Source organism: Vombatus ursinus, unplaced genomic scaffold (genome assembly GCF_900497805.2).
Source record: "Vombatus ursinus unplaced genomic scaffold, bare-nosed wombat genome assembly UNPS02014778.1, whole genome shotgun sequence".
Classification (NCBI taxonomy): domain Eukaryota; kingdom Metazoa; phylum Chordata; class Mammalia; order Diprotodontia; family Vombatidae; genus Vombatus; species Vombatus ursinus.
This window is the reverse complement of record NW_020954556.1, coordinates 62,568,272-62,589,748: the sequence shown is the minus strand read 5'-3', so window position 1 is coordinate 62,589,748 and position 21,477 is coordinate 62,568,272. Positions and strand designations below refer to the sequence as shown.

General features: G+C 34.5%; 1 protein-coding gene across 1 annotated transcript in view; it reads left to right on the top strand.

Annotated features, from left to right (window-relative positions):
- WWOX (WW domain containing oxidoreductase) overlaps nucleotides 1-21,477 on the top strand; it is a 1,192,599-nt gene that overhangs the window by 12,659 nt on the left and 1,158,463 nt on the right. The window contains exons 3-4 of the mRNA XM_027865528.1: nucleotides 357-414; nucleotides 2,435-2,613. Of these exons, the coding sequence (XP_027721329.1) occupies nucleotides 357-414; nucleotides 2,435-2,613 (237 nt within the window). The remainder of the gene's footprint in view (nucleotides 1-356; nucleotides 415-2,434; nucleotides 2,614-21,477) is intronic.

The window sequence follows — 21,477 nt, the reverse complement described above, 5'->3', positions numbered from 1 at the left end:
CAAAAGAAACTGGAATCTGTAGTTGGAATTAGCAAGACAAGTCTTATTTATAACCATGAAATAATTAGAGAACAAGTACCTAATGAAATGCTATGTTATATGGCATAGAAAACAAGTGCAATAGGAGTTTTGCTAAATGAATGATAGATGATGGAGTCACCATGGAGAGCTTTTTGGGGATAGGTAGGATCAGGCTACTCAAAAGGGGGGTGGGAAAGGGGCATTTATTATGTGGAGAGAATCAGCAAATGCATGGAGGCAGGAATGAACATTGACCTTTTACCTTCTTATTGATATATGGAATGATACATTTTTCCTTTTTCATAAACAGACTCACAGTCTTTTCTGTGTTTCAGACCTGCCCTATGGATGGGAGCAAGAAACAGATGAGAATGGACAAGTGTTTTTTGTTGAGTAAGTGTTTAAAGATATAGGATGTAGTTATCTCGCTGCTTTAAAAACTGTTATCAGGCACTTTACTTTGAAGTCTATTACTTTTAATTGGTGAAAAGATGAAGCAATTATAAAACAAATTTTTTGGGGCGGGGATAGGGGAGGAGAGATTTCTTACATTTTAGTATTGTGGTATGAGTATAGAACCTAAACCATATATGACTTAAATTTATACAAGCTATTTATTATGTTCTCAGAATAATGTAGTTAACTGAATGTCCAAACAACTAATTAATTTTAAAATATTATTATGCACTTAACAAATAACAAATAAAATGAACTGTTCCATATACATACAACAAATTAATCTTCAAAAAGACCTTCAACATACAAATCTCAAAACTATGTGTTATTCTTTCTATGTCTTTCATTACTTTTGTCTGCTTGTTAATCCTTCTATTTGTGTTTTTATTGGGCTTTTATCAGTTCACAATCTGGCTCTTTTTTCTTAATTTCCTACTGTTTTATGGAAGTTTCCTTACTACCTTATATTCCTCATATTGTAGACTCTTAATTGCAGCATAGTAATTGTGTTATTCTAATTTAGCTAGTCATTACTAAGTTATTGGGTCATACATGAATTTCTTTGTTTAGACAGATCCCTGTATTTCCAGAAATTGACCTACTGAAGACCATTTTTCTTGTGGATCAGTTTCCATGCTTAGTGGTTTGAATAGGTTCTGAAACATCAGGGAGAAATAAAGGGAAAATATTAATACACAGGTTATTATTATTATTTTTTTAACAAATTGCGATTTAGATAGTTTTTTTTAGTAGAACAGGTATATTTTAAATTGGTGACAATACATGGGTGATGGTTCTCTACAAATAGTTAAATATATGAGGAATGAATCTTTTGATTTTGGTTAGAGGTTGTCACATAAGATAGGCCCTTCCATTTATTTGTGAGGATTTTTAAGAATTGATAGTGAAATCTAATCTTTTACTGTTTCATGAAGGTTTATAGTTTGGCTTTTAAGAGATTTTTTGATTCTTCATATTATGAAAAAAATCTCACAAATGCATTTATGACCTTGAAATAATTTTAAAATTTCTATTAAAATGAATAGTCATTCATAATTTCATATATCTAGTTATTAAATAATATTGTAGGTTATTAGCTCATTTTCAAATGATTATTTGAATGTTTATATACTACACTTAATTTTAGTCAAGATGACTTGAAAATTATCTTTTATAATTAGAATAAGAATGCCTCATTTATACATAATCTTATAGTGATACATAAAAATGTTTTCTTCACAGCTACCCTCTGAGGGAGATAGTATAAGCATCTTTACACTGCTATCAAATACTTGATAAAGCATGAACTACCTGTATTCAAGGCCTTCTACAATCTTGTTTCATTCTTTTCTAGTCTAATTCAATCTTTCACTTGACCTGTGGTCTAGCCAAGCTGGGCTACTGACCAGTCTCCAATTTTGCCTTCTTTCCTCCACTTTTGTGCACTTATGCATACCATCCTTCATGATTGGAACAGTCTGCCACCATGTCAGTACTTTGCAGCCTGAACCAGATTAAAATGTAATTGGGAAATATTTAGCAAAGTTAACAAAAATACATTAAAACATAGTTAATGTTAATATGTGTTTTTCGGAGTCAATATTGGCCTGGGGGGATCCTTATGTATGGTTTAGTGGATCCTGTTTCTATTTGATTTTGACACCACTGTTCTGAAGAATCTGACTTTGAAGTGATCATTGCATATCAAAGTATATTTTCCAAGAAATCTTAAAGTAAAGGATTAAGCAGCTGTTTTTCTAGGTAAGAGTGTAATTTTTCTAGAGGTCGGAAGAGGAACTAAAGGACATTTGTGTCTTAAAGTTGAAAGAAATTAATAAGACTTCTGATATGTAAAAAAATAAGGGTTTCCCTCAATAGTAAGAATATCTTTTGTTTATATAAATGCTTTTATTCACTGCTGTAGGTTAGCATGATTTTTTTCCCTCTTTCTTTGCAGCCACATAAATAAAAGAACCACATACTTGGATCCACGACTGGCATTTACTGTTGATGACAATCCAAAGAAGCCACCAACCAGGCAGAAATATGATGGCAATACTACTGCTATGGAAATACTTCAGGGTCGTGATTTCACTGGAAAAGTGGTTATAGTTACTGGAGCTAACTCAGGAATAGGTAGGCCAGTATTCAAATTTATTGAGAATGCTGTAATGAGAAGCACTTTCAAAAATTCTAATCATAGTAAGTTTGGTGTAGCAACTTTCTTCTAGGAAATTATATTTTTGAGTATTATACTTGGACCTAATATGTCATTTCAATGATGATTTTTCTTTCCAAAGCCTATGGTAGTTGTGTTCATCATCATGGAGGCCTGCATCATGTAAGGCCTGACCCTGAAATTGAATACTCAGCAAGGATGTTAGTTAGTTTATAGTTTGGGTTTATAGGCAACAAATTCAAAATGCAAATTTTTCATCATCAATAAATTTGGTCTTTGCAGTACACAGAGTAACTCTTTAGTTACCTGAGTAGTTTAGGCAAAAATAAATGTATTTGTACTGCTAACCTGATTATAGTGTATAGTGTTGGAAAAATAATATAACACATTCTTACTAAGGATATTACATTTAGATTTAAATTGATTGCTTTAGTCCTGATATCTTTCCTTTCACTTGTGACTTCTCTTTCCCCTGGAAACACAGAGGAACTTGGGCATTTTATGATGTAAGCATTTGGCACTTCTTTTTCCTGCTTGGTGGTTACTGAGGGAGTGGCCTCGTGGGTGCTCTGACCGTGACTCTGCTATGCCTTGCAGGGACCTAGACCAATAGTGGGGAACCTGCACCCTCAAGGCCACATGTGGCCCTCTAGCCCTCAAGGGAAGCCCTTTGAGTCCAAACTTCACAGAACAACTTGAAGTTTGGATTTAAAGGGCTGTACTTAAGGACCTAGAGGGCCACATGTGGCCTTGAGGCCGAAGGTTCCTCACCCCTGACCTAGACACAGTCCATAAGTGCTGCCCTGCTCTTTCCTCTACCTAACACCCACTTTCCTTTAGTTAAAAATTTTTTTTTCTGTGTGTGTGGAAAATCTCCTGTTAGATGGATCATTAGACCTTTCCCCCTCTTTAATGAACTTGTACAGTGGTATTCTCTATCTCTCTCACCCCAGCCACTTTTCATATTGTCCTGTTCATATCTCCAGTTCAGGGTTCAGTTTCTGCTTCTGTGTCAGCCTCCCTAAAAACATGCAGTTTTCTCTAATTAGTATACATAGCTTATCAATTGCATTTGATATGCTTTACATTAAAAACCCCTTGAGTGACTAGTAGGTCCCCATGGTCTTATTCTTGCTCTAATAATAAGATTAAATTTTGAAAAAGCACTGTTTTCTTTGGGATAGGAATTTATTATTTTGTAAAACTTGAGGAATCCTTTTTTTTCTTTATCCACAAAATTTACTTCCGTATTTAATCTTAATTATTACTACTACTATCTTGGTAGTGTTGTTGGAAAGAAACCTGTTATTGGGAGTCAGGAGATGCCGTTTTAGAAATCCCAACCCATGCGACCTAATATTTGCATGGCTTTCAGTAACTTCCCTCCATGAACCTCAGTATCTTCATCTGTAAAATACATCTGTAAAATAAAGGTTTGACCTAAATGATCTCTTAAGGATCCTTCAGTCCCAAATCCTGATTTATTCTCTTTGGACTTTTAATTTTACATCCAAAATCATCAGAGAAACTTTTGTTATGACATATTGGTCTTTGTATCAAGAGCTTTCTTTACGTCAGGGTATTTTGGGTGGTTGTAAAAATCACAGTTTTAGAGTTTCTATAAAGTAGGGTTTGCATTAATAATCATCTGCTTTGAGAATGAGCTACCTTCAAATGAATTTATAGACTGAAAGAATGAAATTAAGTTGTGAGGTCAGGTGTGGGAAGTGAGGGTTCTCTACTTAGGGCCAGAGCCCAGGCATAAGTCTGTGAGTTTTCTTACTTTTATTGCTGCCAGACATTTGGAGGGGCATAGGGTAGGGTCATGAGCAATTATTCTTAGTGTTAAAGTTCTCAGGTGTGGTTTGCTAAGGTTTTTACCTTGCTTAGGCGCTGGTGGGTGATTCTGTTTTTTTCTCATGTGGACTTAGCTGTAATTACTTTGTATGGTTCCTTTAGTTTAGGGTTGAAGAGGTTTGTAGATAATCCACCATCTTTTTTCTCAGTCCTTATCTTCTTGACCTTTCTAATGCATTTGATACTGTTGGCTCCTCGTTTCTCCAGATAATCTCTCCCTTCTGGTTTTTCCTCCTATCTGTATAAATTCTCCTTTGCAGGTTCCTCATCAATATTATGTCCCTAAAATGAGTGTTCTTCAGTGTTCTCTCCAGGGTCCACTTCTCTTTCTGTACTCTCACCCTTGGTAACCTCCTATGCGTTTAAAGATCATACCTATGTTGATAGTTGATTGATTGATCCTGATGGTCATATAGCTAGGACAAAGTGAGTAAGGAGAAGAGAGCAGTGATGTGTATTGGCCAACCAACTGTACCCTCAACCACAACTAGTTGACCTGTAAGCTCACTTCCAGCTCTGGGATTATATTATTCCATGGACAGTAAACCTGAAAAATCTAGTAGTCATTAAAAACTTTACTCTGAAATCACTTTCATAATTTAGTCATGATGAAAATTCCTTTTACCTTTTGAACTTTTAGACTGTGGGCTAAGAAGAATAGTTAGGAGTTAAATATGCAAGTCTGACTTTGATTTTGGCCCTGAGGACTTGTGAAAAAAAATCACACTCTTTCTTTCATATAAACAAGTCAGCTTAATATATACCACTAAAGTGCAGTCATCTTTACAGTCTAATATGTTTTACTGCTGTTGATTCCTTGTGTTTTTAATAACAGGCCTTTTGATATTGGAAATAATGTTATAAAAAAGTCATCTTCATGTCCAATCTTCATGAAGAAAAGTGAGGGAGAAAATAGTGCCTTTCTGAGTTTTTCAGTAAATCTATGGATTTCTGTGTAAAGTATCCTCAAGTGCATTGTGTTGAAATTGGTAGTCATGAATTTAGGGAATTGGTGACTGTCTCCAAAGCTTAATTTTCAGGTCACTAAGATTCCATGGTAGAATTTCTATTTAAACATAACACCATATTTTTCTTGATGCTTTCATAAATCTTAGGGACTGAATAGCCAGTGTCTTCCTTGAATTCCAAAATTTCCACAGTGATTTTCTTTCTATAGATAAATAGGCTCATTCTTTAGATGTTTTTAAGCCTTATTTCCTAATAAATGTTCTCTGTTTTTGCCTCAGACCTTAATTTTTGTTTTTGTTTCTCAAATATAGCTAGAGGTCCCCACCAACCACACCCCACCCTAAGTATACCATTACCTTTTGAAAGTTATTTTGAAATACCTCTTAACTTCAAAACCACTCATTAGGAGCTCTTTTGAGCAGGATATGCCAAAACAAACTGAGACTGGCCAGTTGTTTACTGGAATCCTATATGGAAAGAAGTGAAGCTGAATCAGCTGCCATTTTTTTCCCCATTTGTATTAATAGCCTATAGAGCTATTGTGCTACACTGGTTAAGATTTTGGTCTTGGAGTCAGAAAAACCTGGATTCAGATGTTGCTTCTCACACAAATTATTTGTGTGGCTGTGAGTAAGTCACTAATTCCTTTAATCCCAGTGTTTGTCAGACTTTATAAAACCTCAAAGCATAATGCAAATGGTAGCTATTATTATTATCAGAAGCAGCCTGGCATTGTGGATAGCAGGCTGGACATAGAGTCAGGAAGTCCTCATGTACTTATGAGCTTTATTGTCATTGAAAAATCACTTAGGTTTTGTGAGAATCAGTTTCCTCATCTGTCAGATGGGGATAATGAAGTCTGTATTTTGTTTCAAGATGAGTAGGTATATAAAGCTGAAATGAAATTATATATGTCAAGTACTTTGGAAACTTTAAAGAGTGACATAAATGCCAGTTATTATTCTCTCCTAAGTCCTAGATATGGGTTAGTAGGGGCAAGTCCTATACTGGGACTTCCTCATACTGACAATGATATACTTTGAATATTAATAACTTATGATTCTGGGTATTGATGGGATTCATTTCTGCTTAAGCTAGTGCGAATGGAGAATATGTTCTTTCTTTTAACAAACACTATTCAGAAAATGCAGTAAATTGGGGTGGGGGGAGGGATCTCTACCCTTAAAATAGTGATTTTCAACATTTTTCAAACTTATGACTGTCTTTTTATGCTATTTCTCTCTTCCCTTCCCATCTCCTGCCCTAAATTAACAACACAAAACCTGAAGCAAACAATAAGCCTGAAATACACACACACACACACACGTATGTATATATATATATACACATATACACATATATACACATGAATACACACACATATACACACATATATAGTATGTATTTGTTAAAATAAATTTTTGTTGATACCCTTTGTTTTCCACGTTGCTTAAATCTCCTAAAATTTACCTCTTCTCTCTCTCTCTCACAGAGAGTCATCCCTTTATAAAGAATAAAAAAGTAAAAAGAAAAGCTCACTTATACTAAACAATGCATTGGAAAAGCCTGATATTAAATGTGGTTTCTCACACTCATAATACCCCATCTCTGCAGAGAAGGTCAGCTAGATGTCTTCTCCTTTTTCTTTTTTGGGGCCAAGCTTGGACATTACTATTTCACAGCATTCAGTTTTGCTTGTTGTTCTTTTGGCTTTCATGATTTTACTCTTTGGGTATGTTATTTTCCTGTATCTTCTGAGCTTCACTTTGATTTAATTTATTCAAGTCTTCACATGCATGCTTCTCTGCATTCAACATGTTCTTTTCTTTCTTTCAACTTAGTAATATTGCTTTGCATTTTCATACCACAACTGGTTTAACTTTTTCTCAGTTACTGAGTATCTACTTTATTTCTAGTTCTTTGCTACTACAAAAAGTTAAACTATAGATATTTTGGTATATGTGAGACATTTCTTTTTATCATTGACCTATTTGGATCATATAGCTAACAGTGTGATCTCCAGGCCAAAGGGTATGGACATTTTAATCACTTTTTTTTAGCATAATTCCAAGTTGCTTTCCATGATTGTACTATTTCACTGCTCCACCAAGGTATTAAAAATTCAAGTGAATTAAAATTTAGATTTTAAAGGTTTTATTTTTTGAGGATTCCGTGATATACCTGGAAAAACACTGAGATATCATTGAACAATTTGAAAATTACTGCCTTAGAGTCAAGGTAAATATTGTGCATCTTTAAAGAAAAAGTTATTTTAAGAAATTGAAACATGATGTTTTATAATGAATGTTTTTAATTCACATGTACGGATCATTTGTGGAGCTCAGATATCCGAAACTAGAAATGCCATTTATGTATCTTATTGAAATCATAAATTTCATGCTCTTGTTGCTATATAAAATGAGAGATTTGGAGGAGAAAAAAATTTATATAGAAAATACAGACTTTTAAACTTTTTTTGCAATCTGTTTCCAAGTCATATTAATTGTTAAAAAAATACTTTACATAACAGCATGCAAATACTTAGAAACACTAGTGAATCTATGGATTGAATTATATTCCATATAATATAATACATAATACATCCTTTACTTCAGAACCCCTCCATGACTTCTGATTCTGTACAGTTCTCATCTATATCTTTCCATAAACCATCCATAGAGGAGCCATTGAATATGTTGGAAGCTTTATTTTGGTTCTTCTAATTCCTAACATGAAAATTAATAAATACTGTTTTTTGAAGATGGCAATAAACACTATTGTTTCTTTAACAGATTGGTTTATACTGTTAAATATTTTAAAATGATCAAAGTATTTTTTTTCAATCAAGCATTTATTAAAGTTCTGTTATCAACATAGTATTAAAAATATGGCTTGTCAGCACTTAAAACAATCCAATTAGCCCTGAGCTACTTTTATAACTTAATGCAAGCCATGAAAACTATTTATTTGTTAGAACTGTGATTACACTGAATAAAATTAATTTTGTATTTAGCACTCCCTTTTACCCTTTAACCCAGAAGTATGTGGAATTTTAGTGACAATGAAAAAAGCTTTATCCATAATCATTTCTTAATATTTTTATTGTTATTTCTCCACTAGAGGGCTCTGTTGCCTTTTGAAATAATTAAACAAAAGAGTCGAGAGCTTAATATAGTTCTTTTGGGTGTGTGTGTGTGTGTGTGTGTGTGTGTGTGTGTGTGTGTGTGCATGTGTATGTATAGTATATTTTACTAAGATCATTTTACACCTTAAGTTCATGGTGGAAACTAAGAAATAACTGTGAAAATGTGATTAGTGCAGTTTTTTATTTTATTTACTTTTTTTTGGTATTGAGTAGCAAGGGTAAGAAGATTCATTTAGTAAAAAGATAGATAATATTCAGCTTTCACAAGATTCTGCCACATTATACAAGGACATATGTTTTTATGGCATTATTGGTTTTGAATATCCTGTTCTGCCAGTAGTGTGATTTTTAGGAAGTGAAAGTTGGAATATTTATAAATATGAATGGTTCTATTTAGAATTTATATTGAAATACCTTGATATTGGTATTCAGAGTTAATTTTTTAAAAATTACCTGGTTACATACAATTTATTGTAAATAAAAACTATATTAATGCTATTGCTTATAATGAGAATTAATGTGTGCTTGGGAGGGGAGGCCTTATAGTTTTTGTTACAACTGGGTGCTGTTTACTTAAGAATGCCGCATTAATCATTTGTTGTAACTAGAAAGAAAGGCATAGGGGTTGAACCTGTGATATCACTGTAATAGGGAACTCCCAGGTTGAGAACTCACTTTACCAATGCAGGTGTTGACATCAGTGCCTTCTGTGCAGCTCAGAGTCTTAGAGAATTTCCTGGAACACTGAGAGCATAAGTGACTAGCTCAGGGTCACGTGATCTTTTTGGCTTTGAAGCCAAATTTCTATCCATTTACACAAATTAGAGAGAATCATATTTAAATAGCCAATGCCCTGAACATTAAAGTTTAAAGAAAATTAAATCCTGTTTTGACTGTACCACTAAAATTTGAAGCTATCCTATTGGACATTCTTGGAAAAAACAACCAGTTTGCCTCAAGATTATAGAATTTTTGTCTTTGGGAACTAGTTATAGCTCCAAATCCTACCCCATTTCCCCCAAAGCATACAATGTATATTACATACACTAATATGTGTTTATTGTTTTCCTTCTAGTCTTGCTTCTATACTTTTTAAAAATAGAGTTTTTAGAAAAGTTAAGTATATTTTTAATATTACAGAATTTTTTAATAAAAGTAAAGGTATTTTGTTAATTCATATAAAAAGACAATCACCATTAAATAGCTTAGATGCATTTGGAGAAATTGTTAGAATTACAGTACTACTCTGGACATTGTTAAATTTTTATCCTAAGATATATGCTAATTATTAAGATTCCTACTACCATAGGATATTTAAAATAGAGGCACTTTCTGTCATCCTTTTTTACAACATATACTGAAGCATTAGCATTTAGACACAAAATGATTTCTCATCTTTTTTTCAGGGTGTCATTTGGGTTACTAGAAAGTTTTACTTGTACAGCTCTCTTAAGGTTAGGCTAGATTGTTTACAATTTGCTCTACAGAAAAGTTACCAGCCTAAATTTCTTGGTTCTTACTAGCCCTAAGAACAATGTCATATTTCATAATATGTCTTTCTACAAGAACATCCAAATGAGGCAAATAATGTTCTTATTTTTAATGATCTGGGAAGCATATTTTGAATTTTAATGTATAAAATTTTGGAGCGAGCTGATCAAAAAAAATTCTATCTACACAGTGCTCTCTCCAAAGTTACTCATGATCTCTTGACAAACCTAATGGCCTTTTCTTAATCCTTATCCTTCTTGACTTCTCCGTAGCCTTTGGCAGTGTTGATCACCCTCTTCTGGATCATCTCTCCTCTCTATGTTTTCATGCCACTTCTCTCTCCTGGTTCTCCTTCTGCCTGTCTGACTGTTCCTTCTCTTATCTCTTTTGCTGAATGTTTATACATATCACACTTATAATCTCTATGCTAGCAATCCTCAGGTCTACTTATCCATCCCTAACCTTCCTGCTGACCTCCAGTCTCTGATCTCCACCTGCCCATTTGAAATCTTGAACTGGATGTCCAATCAAGTATCATCTCAAGTCCCACCTTCTGTGAGAAGCCTTTTCTAGACTTCCTCAATTTTAGTGCCTTCCCTCTGATACTATTCCTAATTTTTCACATATCCATATCTGTGTATCTCTATTTCTCATCTATCTTGTTTATATATAGTTGTTTGTATGTTGTCTCCCTCATTAGACTATGCAGGGACATTTTTGCTTTTCCTTGTATCCCCAGCACTTAACACAGTGCCTAGCACATAGTAGGCACTTAAATGATAGTTGATTGACTAATTGATAAGATATGCCAAGCACTTTTTTATTCAGCAATTTATGTTGCTTTTGTTTTGTCGCTTGTCTAGGTAACAGCTCTTTTCTTGTACTGGTATCACTTAATGCATTTTAAAGAATGTCCCTTTTTATCTTGTACTTGACTTATTTTATTGGATTCTTTTCAAAAACAAACTAAAATTCAGGCTAAATAAATAGAGTATATTATGTGCCAAGAACTCAATGCTTACTATGTGCTGACTGTCAGTTCTACAAATGCAATTTTAAAAAGATATTCTCTACCCTTAAGGAGCTTACATTCCAATGAGGGAAGACAAGAAAGGGAACTGGAAAGAAGGGTAGGGGGGAAAGGATGAGGAAGGCTGCTGTGGGCAACGTGGAAGAAGTCTGAAGAATGAGGCTTGGAGCCAGAAATGAAGTGAGCCTGGCCTGGGCTCCAGAAACTCCAGAAACAGTACCCCAGGCTAGGGACTCAAAAATCCAAAGAGAGGGCCACAGGGTGGAGTTGTCTCCAGGGTGGGAAGGCTGCTGCCAAGGAGAAGTGGAGGTGGAACAGATGTGAGCACAGTCTGGGCATCTCATAAAATGGTGAATGTCGTTGTTTCGGTCTGCATTTATAACATGCATATATTTTGGAAAGTATCAAACTAGTGTTTAGAAGAGTGATATCTCACCCTGGCTTCATGGATAGTTCAGTGCAGTCAATAATTCTCTAGTTATGATACTAAACCTCTCCTCTCACAACCCCCAGTTGTCATTCTTTCATCTTTCAATGAGACTGCAATTACTCACTTTTATCCTTTTCAGTGGGGTGTTCTGATGATTTAGGGAATTCTTGAACATTTATTGATTTACTAATAATTACATTAGATCCTTTAGTACTACCTTGCTTGCTGTATCGTAATTAATTTGAAAAATATTTCTTCTCTCTCAGACTAACGTGTTAAATATATGAAACTTCTGTTTCTTTAAATAAAAATTCAATCTTGTCATTAAGTTCAAATCTTGAGAGATTACAGCATCATTTCTCAATTTGCTTCACTAGCAATTTGTATGCAGATGAAATACATATAATGTCAGACAGTTACTGTCCTGTATGTTGTCCCTGTATTCCCTGCTTTCAGGAGAAGATATCTAGGGCAACTAAGACAGTGTTTAGTGGTGTCTGTATCCCAAGATTAAAGAACAGGTAGAATTGTAATGCTTTAGACACAGTTAATTTTTTCCTGCCTTTATTTTCCCAAAGGATTCTCTTTGCTAATTTTTATTTAAAATTTTTGCACATGTGCTCATTAGAAATATTGGTTTGTAGTTTTCTGTCTCTGTTTCGACTCTCTTTGATTTAGGCATCAAGATCATATTTTTTATGGTAGAAGGGATTTGACAAGATCCTTTCTTTTCCTATTTTTGTAAACTATGTGATATTGGAATTATTTGTACTTTGAATGTTTGATAGAATTTGCTTGTAAATTCCTCTGGTCCTCAGTTGTTTTACTTGGGAACTCGTTTATGTTTGTTTAATTTCTTCTTCTGAGATGTTGTAATTTAAATTCTCTATTTCATGTTCTGTTAATATGGACATTATATATTTTTGTAAATATTTACCTACTTCATTGAAGGTGTCAATTTTATTGGCATATAGTTGAGTAAAATGTTTCTCTTTTGTTGTGTATTTTCTTTTAAAAATTGACATTAGCAATTTCATTTTCCTTTTAAAAAATCCATTTAGCTAATGGTTTATTTACTTTTTCAAGTTTTTAAAAAAATCAGCTCCTAGTATTATTTATTAATTTAGTGATTTATTTTTGCTTTTAATTTTGTTAATGTCTTCTTTGAGCCCCACCATTTATAATTTAGTGTTTCTCTGACGTTAGAACTTTGTTGGTTTTCTAGGAGAGTTTTTTCTTTTTGTTTTTTGTTTTTAGTTTTATGCTCAATTCCTTGATTTTTTTCTTTTTTCCTGAGGAAAGCTTAGGCCATATCTCAAAAATTTTGATGCATTGTCTCACAGCTGTCTTTATTTTTAATGAGATTATGTATTATTTCTTTGATTTATTTTTGGAACTGCCATTTCTTTAGGGTTAGGTTATTTTGTATTCAGTTAATTTTAATCCTTTTTTAATAGTCTTTTGTTGAACATGATATTTATTCACTTTTTGGTTGGTAAAGACATGTTTAATAATTTCTGCTTTTTAATATTTTAATGAGACTTTTATGCACTGATACATAGTTAGTTTTTATGATGATGCCTTACACAACTGTGAATCTGTATATTCCTTTCTATTCCCATTCAGTAATTTCTGGAGAGCTATCATATCTGACTTTTCTAAAATTTAGTTTTGGTCCTTAACTTCTTTTTTGTTTCTTTTTTTGGTTAGATTTATCTAATCTGAAAGAGGTACATTGAGGTCCTCCACCATTAAATTTTACTGTTTTTCCCTGTAACTTATTTAGCTTTTTCTTTAAGTATTTAGATGCTTTGCCATTTGTTTAATTTATGATTATTGTTTATGGTATAGTTCAGTATAATGCAGTTTCTTCAAATATCTCTTTTAATAAAGTTTATTTTTGCTATAATCTTGTTTGAAATGATGATTGCTATCTCAGCTAAAGCATTTTGCCCCACCCTCTTGCTTTAACTCTTTGTGAATCCTCATGTTTCAGGTGAGTTTCTTGTACTGTTGGATTTTACTTTCTAATTCATTCTGCTGTCCTCTTCTGTTTTATGTTTGAGTTCATTCCATTCACATTGATAGTTATGATTGTCAAATGTGTATTTCCTTCTACAATATTCTTTTTATGTTTTTCCTTTTCTTTGTTCCCCATCCCCTTTTTATGGAAAGTAGAGTGGTGAAAGATGAATTTTCAGAACCCACCAGAGATAGATGCTTGATCCAATCTGCTTCTGCTCCCCTTCTCTTTTCTTTCCTCCCTTTCCTTCCTATTCCCTCCCCCTTTCTCTTTTCTCCCTTCCCATCTATTCACTCTTCTCTCTCTCCAGACCCCTATCATGAGTATAACCCCACCCAGAGCAATTGTGGTCCCAATCATTGTGGTTCTTACTCTTTCTTTCCTTTTAAACCCTTCTTCATAATTTACAAATTATGATGCTAGAGTTTGTTTGCTTATAAATAATCCCTTCCTTAATCTGCCTGTCATTTCCTCTCATGCTTCCTTTCTCTCTCATTTCCCCATTGAGTTGAATATATTTCTACACCAAACTGTGTGAGTATATGTACCCTCCTTTAACTAGTTCAAATGAAAGTGAGGTTAAAGTGACTCTCATTCCCTCCACTCTTTCCTCCTTATTTGTATAGTCTTCTTCTTGCATACCTTGCACACCTTATGCAGCATAAATTCTCACTCTCTCTTTCTTCCCTATTATATTTTTCTCCTTTCTTTTCTTCTCTTAAGATAATCAAAATATAATAAAACCACGCCTAGGCCTTATTTAATTCCCTCTATTGAACCTTGACAACCTTAAGGTTCTGAAGAGGCACTTGTATTATCTCTTCTTATTGGAATGTAAACAATTTTTCTTATATAGTTCCTGAAGACTGCTCCCCTGTATTTATCCTTTTATGTTTCTCTTGACTCCTGTGTTTGTATTTCAAAGTTTTTACTTATTTCTGGGCTTTTCATCTAGAATGCTTAGAAGTCCCTATTTAATCAAAGTTCATTTTATACTTGTAGGAGTGTACTGAGTTGTTTTTTTTTTATAAGTCATTCTTGGTTTTAAGCCTATATCTTTTGCCTTTTGGAATATCATATTCCAAATCCTTTCCTCCTTTATAGTAGAAGCTGCCAACCTTTTTGTAATCCTGACTTTCTCCCTGGTACTTGAATTCTTTCTGATTGCTTTCAGTATTTTTTTTTCTTTGACCTGCAACCTCTAAATTTGGGCTGTGATATTCCTAAGAGTTTTCATTTGGGGTAGATGACTATTGGATTCTTTCAGTTTTCATATTTTTTGGTCTAGCTCTAATAGATCTGGGCAGGTTTATTTAATGTTTTCTTGAAATATGATGTAAAGGCTCCTTTTTTAAAAATCATAGTTATCAGTTGTTCCACTGATCTTTAAATTATCTCCCATTGATCTGTTTGTTTACCAGGTCAGTTGTTTTTAATATGAGATACCTTCTATTTTCTCTTGTTTTTTTTTCAGGCTTTTGATATTATTTTAATATTTCTTATTTTCTTGGGGAGTCATTCGCTTCCTTACTTTTTGAAGTAAGCTTACTCTTTGAAAGGTTTTGTATGTCTTATACTGAGTTGTTAGTTGTCCTTTCAAGTTTTTCCTTCAGTCTTCATTTCTTTTCCAATTCTTTCCTCTGGTGCTCTCATTTCATTTACATTATTTCAAAAAATTGTTTAAACTCTTGCTTCATTTCTTCAGGAATTCTAGTTGACTTTGTGGCCAAGCTGTACTTTTTCTGAAGCTCTAGATGTTTTGGAGTTATTCTTACCTTAAGGGTTTGTACCTTAGGTATCCCTGCAACCATAATATATAATAGGTGTCTTTTTTTTTTTTTTGTCTGCTTATTCTTCAAGCTTTGGCACTTTGCATTAGGGCCAATCTCTACCCATTTCTGGAGGGAATGTTGAGGCCTTGTTTGGCCCTGGTTTATGTTATTTAGGGCCTTGCTGCTATGTTCTACAAGTATTGAGTGCTGTGTTCTGCAAGGAGTATGGGAACTACTCAGGACATGGAGTAAGTGCCAGATAGCTGCTACTTACTCTGGGGTCAGTACCACGTAGCTGCCGCTTGATCTGTTCCTGGTCTATGCCCAGTACACAGCCACAGCCTCATTTGAGCTGGATCTGCAGCCATTCTTTGACCTGGAACATAACCACATTGTCAGTCTCCTACTACCTTGTAAGTTTTGTCTTTAGTCTGGATCTATACAACCCGTTTCTGGTGTTGGAGTGATGCAGTTGCTGCCTGGCTTTGGTCCCTGCTCCACTGACTGGGAATATGACTCACTGTGAATTCTCTTGTGATTTCCCAGTCACTACTTACTCTGAAACTCTTATTAGACCTTTGTCAGAGTAGCTGTGGGGGAGAGCTAAGCTGTTTCCTCCTTCTCTGCTATCTTGGCTGGTCTTTCCAAAGTATTGTCCTATAAGTAATACATACTTTTCTGAATTAAGCCTGTTGGTCATTTAGTGAAATTGTATTGGTGTAGTTAGTGAGATTTCAAAGGACATAGTGACTTTTGGAAGGGTAGGTGAGACCGGATCAAGGTTTTATAGTATTTTTCGACCAGTTTCTTTAGCTCCTTGGTTCTTCCTCTTACAACAAGCTTATCATAATATTCATTGAGTTGTCCTTGAATGAGCTTTTCTCAAGGGAAGCAGCAAGGCATAAAGAGTTAGAGATAAACCACAGACAACTCAGCCTGGTTTTTAAGACCTTCTACGATCTGATTAAACCAGCCTTTTTAGACTAATTTCATGCTATTCCTCTTCATAGTTCTATATTTCAGGGAAACTGAACTACTAACTATTTCTGGATCTTTTTCTCTGCTTTCTTGTCTTTATATGTTCCTATATTCTATACCTCATGTTTTCATATTGAAATCCTTTTTTTTCCCTTTGATGTCTTCTCCCTCCCCCAAAATAATCTTTCCTAAAGCACAGTTCTGATCATGTCCATTCCTCTTCTCCCCTAACTCAACAAACTCAAGTGGCTTCTTATTATCTTCAGATTCAAATACAAAAATCCTCTTTTTGTCATTTAAAGCCCTTCACAACCTGGTTCCTTCCTACCTTTCTGGTCTTCTTAGGCTGTATTCCCCTCTATGTGCGCTGTGATACAGTAGCATTGACCTTCTTAGCTGTTCTTCCCATATGAGTTTCCTTTTTCTGACTCTGTCCCTTCTCACTGACTGTTTCTTATGCCTAGAATTCTATTTCTTCATCTCCTGACTTCATCTTCTTTCAAAATTCAACTCAAATCCTGTCTTCTCTAAGATGTCTTTTCTAGACCCCCCCCACTAGTGTCTTTCTTCTGAGATTACCTTCCGTTTACACTCCATATATCTTATAGGTACAAAGTTGTTTGCCTATTTTCTCCTTCATTAGACGATGACCTTCTTTAGGTAAGGGACCATGTTTTTGCCTTTCTGTGTATCCCCAGTGTTTAGCATATTGCCTGGCACAGAGTGAGTGCTTAATTAATACTTGTAAACTGAATGTTTAACTGACCTGCCATGAACCTTCTCTTGTTTGCTTCAGCTAGAACCTATCTCTTATTTCTCCAGTTGTCCTAAAGCATTTTTTCTGTATCTTTGGACCCATAATATTTTATTGTACTTATTTGTATATTTTTCCTATCTCCTATTACATTCTAAATTTCTTGATGATGGATCCTGTTACTTTTCATCCTTGTATCCACAGGACTGAGCACAGTGAATTGCACATAGCAGACATTTAATATATGTTTATTAAATTATTTTGTTGAGGTCTGGGTTGTAAGTGTATCTCTGCCCTCATGAGGTATGTGATCTTGGATGAGGCATGGAGGTTCATAGATTTAGAGCGGGAAGGAGCTTTAGTGATGACCTACTATAATACGTTCTTTTAAAAAGTAAATTGTAAGTAAATTGAAGTAAATTGAAGCCTTGCCCTTATTTCATGTGTATAGTCATTTCTGAGGTTCTAGTTTTTATGTTCTATGAACTGTGTCCTTGTCTTTATTAAAGTTAATATTTTGAACGTTTTTCTTCTCTTTTGTCATGTTTGTAGGAGTCACTGCCAGGTAGAAAAGACTAGATTTTTAAAAATTGCTATTAAGGAAGATGAAAAAAATGTTGGTTTTTGAAATAAATGTTAAGGAAAACATTAAGAAAAATGTACTTTTATATTTAAATGTTTTTAATTAATTAATGTTTAGTTTTCAACATTCATTTCCATAAGATTTTGAGTTTTAAATTTTCTCTTTCTTCCTTCCCTCCACCCTCCCCAAGCTGGTGTGCAATATGATATAGGCTCCACATATACATTGTATTAAACATATTTTCACATTAGTCATTGTAAAGAAGAATTAGAACCAATGGGAGGAACCACGAGAAAGAAAGCAAGTAGAATGCTTTGATCTGCATTCCAATTCCATAGTTCTTTCTCTGGATGTGGATAGCATTTTTCATCATGAGTCTTTTGGAGTTGTCTTAGTTCCTTGCATTGCTTAGAAGAACTCAGTCTATCAAAATTAGTCATAGCACAATGTGGCTGTTACTGTGTACAATGTTCTCCTGGTTCTGCTCACTTCACTCAGCATCAGACCATACAAGTCTTTCCAGGTTTTTCTGAAGTCTGCCTGCTCATCATTTCTTATAGGACACTAGTATTCCATTACATTCATATACCACAATTTGTTCATCCATTTCCATCAATTGGGAATGGTCGGTTGTTCAGCCAAGTTGTGGTATATGAAAAATGTGCTTTTAAAAATGACCTGTCACACTTTTTTCTTTCTAACATTTTTGGTAGAAACTTTGATATTAATCTGCTTGTTTACTTGACCTTATGATTGTTAGCATGACTTCTGTCATATTAGGTAGTAGAAACTTTCTGTCACTGTCAATTTCGTGCACTCAGTAATTTCTCAGAAAATTTTGATATTGGAATATGACTTTTTAGCACTTTACAGGCAATGGGAAGAGGAAAGAGAATCAGAGAGGAGACCTGAATTCTCGTTCTATTATTAACTGTGTGATTCTGAGATATTCATTTTATCTCTCTGAGTCTCACTTTCTCATCTATAAAATGGGGGTTATATTAGCACAGTGCCCTATGTGTAGTAGACATTTAATAAGTGATTACTTTGAATGAGATAAATGAGATGATATATGTGAGAATAATTGAATGAGATGGTATATTTGAGAATATTATATTTTTAAAATTAAATTAAAATTTTAAATGAACACCAATTTTTTTCTCTTTACCATTTAAAAGAAAAACAAACCCTTACAACAAATATGCACAATAAAGCAAAACATTTTTCCATATTGTCCATGTCCAAAAATGTATGTTTTGTTTTGCATCTTGAATCTATTACCTCTGTCAGGAGGTGGGTATGAGAGTTCATTAGTTTTCAGCAATCATAGTTGATTTTTGCATTGATCAGAGTTCATAAGTCTTTCAGAGTTATTTGTCTTTTCAATGTTGTTATTATTATAACATAAATTATTGTTCTCCTGGTTCTGCTTGCTTCCCTCTGCATCAGTTCATAAAAGTGTTTCTGATTTTCTCTGAAATTATCTCTTTAACCATTTCTTTTGACACAGTAGTATTCTATTATATTTGCATAACATAATTTGTTCAGCCATTCCCCAGTTGATGAGAACTTTCCAGTTGTTTGGCACCCAATAAAGAGCTGCTGTAAATACTTTTAATCCATTTGGGTCCTTTTCCTCCTTCTTTGATCTCCTTAGAGTATAGGCCTACTAGAGATGTCATTGCATCAAAGCATATAACAATTCAGTGGCTTTTTGGGCTTAGTTCCAAATTGCTTTTCAAATTGGCTAGACCAAGTCACAGTTCTGTCAATAGTACATTTGTGTATCTGTCTGTTTTTCTGCCTCCCTTTGGACAATTGTCATTTTCTTTCTTTTTTTCCCTCTGTTTGTCTCTTTGCTAATTCAGTGGGTGAGAGGTGGAACTCCAGAGTTGCTTTAATTTACATTTTAAAAATTATTATTGATTTGGAGCATTTTTTAATATGGCTGTAGATAGCTTGTCTTTCATCCTTTGAAAACTGGCCCAAAAAAAAAATTTTAAAAAAAAGAAAGAAAAAAAAAAAGAAAACTGCCTACTCATTCATATCCTTTGACCAAGAATGCGAATTTAGTATATGCTGTGTTAGGGCATTCAAACACGTTTCAGGAACATGCTTTCACAGGGATAGAAAAGTAGCCAAACTTCACGTGAAGCTGTTTTTCAGTTCATTTGGCATGATCCTGAAGGCTAAAAAGCTGGGACTCTTGCCATTGAATAAACAGTTCAAGATCTTTTGTGTTCAGGGAGGAAGTCAGGTCGTACTATTGGGAGGTGATCAGAGGAGAATGGCTGGAGGCTGGTAAGTAGAAGCTTTCCTTTTTTAATGTTCACTGTCCCAGGTGGTGTCATTTACTTGCTTCCCCTTTGCCTTACATTCGTATCTCCCTTTATTAGTATTGGTGGCAGTGTAGTTTTGATACAGCTGTGGCTTGGTGAGCTGTATACTGTGTTCTTGTAAAAGCATTGACAGAATTTCAGTTCCTTCTAGATTCATGAAATTTTTTTTTAATGAAAATAAGGTGAAAGTGAAACTCACTTTCAAACAATTTTTCAGTGTCATGGTAGACTACACAGCATGAAATCTAAAAAAATATCCTACTGCCAAAAAATATTTGAAAACATAACTCTATGTTTAATAAATTTTATTTTCATATATTTCCTTTAGTTTTTTTTTTCTCTCTCCTGAAGAGTAAAGTAGTAGTGTTCAATTTTATGGCAGAATTTCAGAAGCACTTTTTAGTACAATGCTCAATTATTATCAACATGGTAGTTAGTCAAGAAACATCCATTAATATACCAGAAACTGCCATAAGTGCTAGGGATACAAAGAATGACAAAAATAGCTAAGAAAGTTTTACTTCTAAATACATGGAGAATGATCAGATTGAGAGTTTGATAAGGTTTGAGTGCTCTTACCAGATCTATGTAAGGCAAGGATGTTTAACTTTTTTGTGTCCTGGAACCCTTTGGCGATGTGGGAAAGCTTTTGGACTCTTTGACAGAATAATGTTTTATACATAAAATACTTGGGATTACAAGGAAGCCGAGGGGCTCTCTGTCTTCTCCCTCTGAACTCCAGTGAAATCACAGGTCCTATCCCTATCCTGTCAGCTAGGTGGTGCAGTAGATGGAGCATAGAGCCTGCAGTCAGGAAGACATGAATTCAAATGTGGCATCAGACACTTAATAGCTAGTGTGACAATGAGCAAGTCACTTAGCACCTCCCAGGTAAAGCTCATCACTTCTCATCTCATCACCGTAGAGCTAGGATGGGGATGAGAACTGCGATTTCATTGGTGTAGGTATAGACCATTTCTAGGTGAAGAAATTTACTCTACCAATACAAGTTGCTACCTTCTCTACAATTTGTAGCATCATAGAGTTTCCCAGGATGCTGAAAGGTTAAATTACTTGCCTGAGATCATATGCCCGGTGTGTCACAGTTCCCATTTGAGCCCAGATCTTCCTCATTCTCACCTACCACATCCAAGTTGTTGCCCTAGCCTATTGATTTTTCCTTCGTAACATCTTTCATATATACCTCCCTCTCTCCTTTGACACTGCCACTACCCTGGTGCAAGCCCTCATCATCTCTTATACTTGGATTATTGTAATGGCCTGCTGATGGGTCAGCCTACCTCAAGCTCCCATTCTGTTCCATCTGCCACTCAGCTGTAACAGTGATCTTCCTAAACCCAAGGGTTTGACTATTTCAATCTCCTTCCTACTCCAATGACTTCCTATTACTTCCAAGGTTAAATATAAAATCCTCTGGTGTTCAGAACTC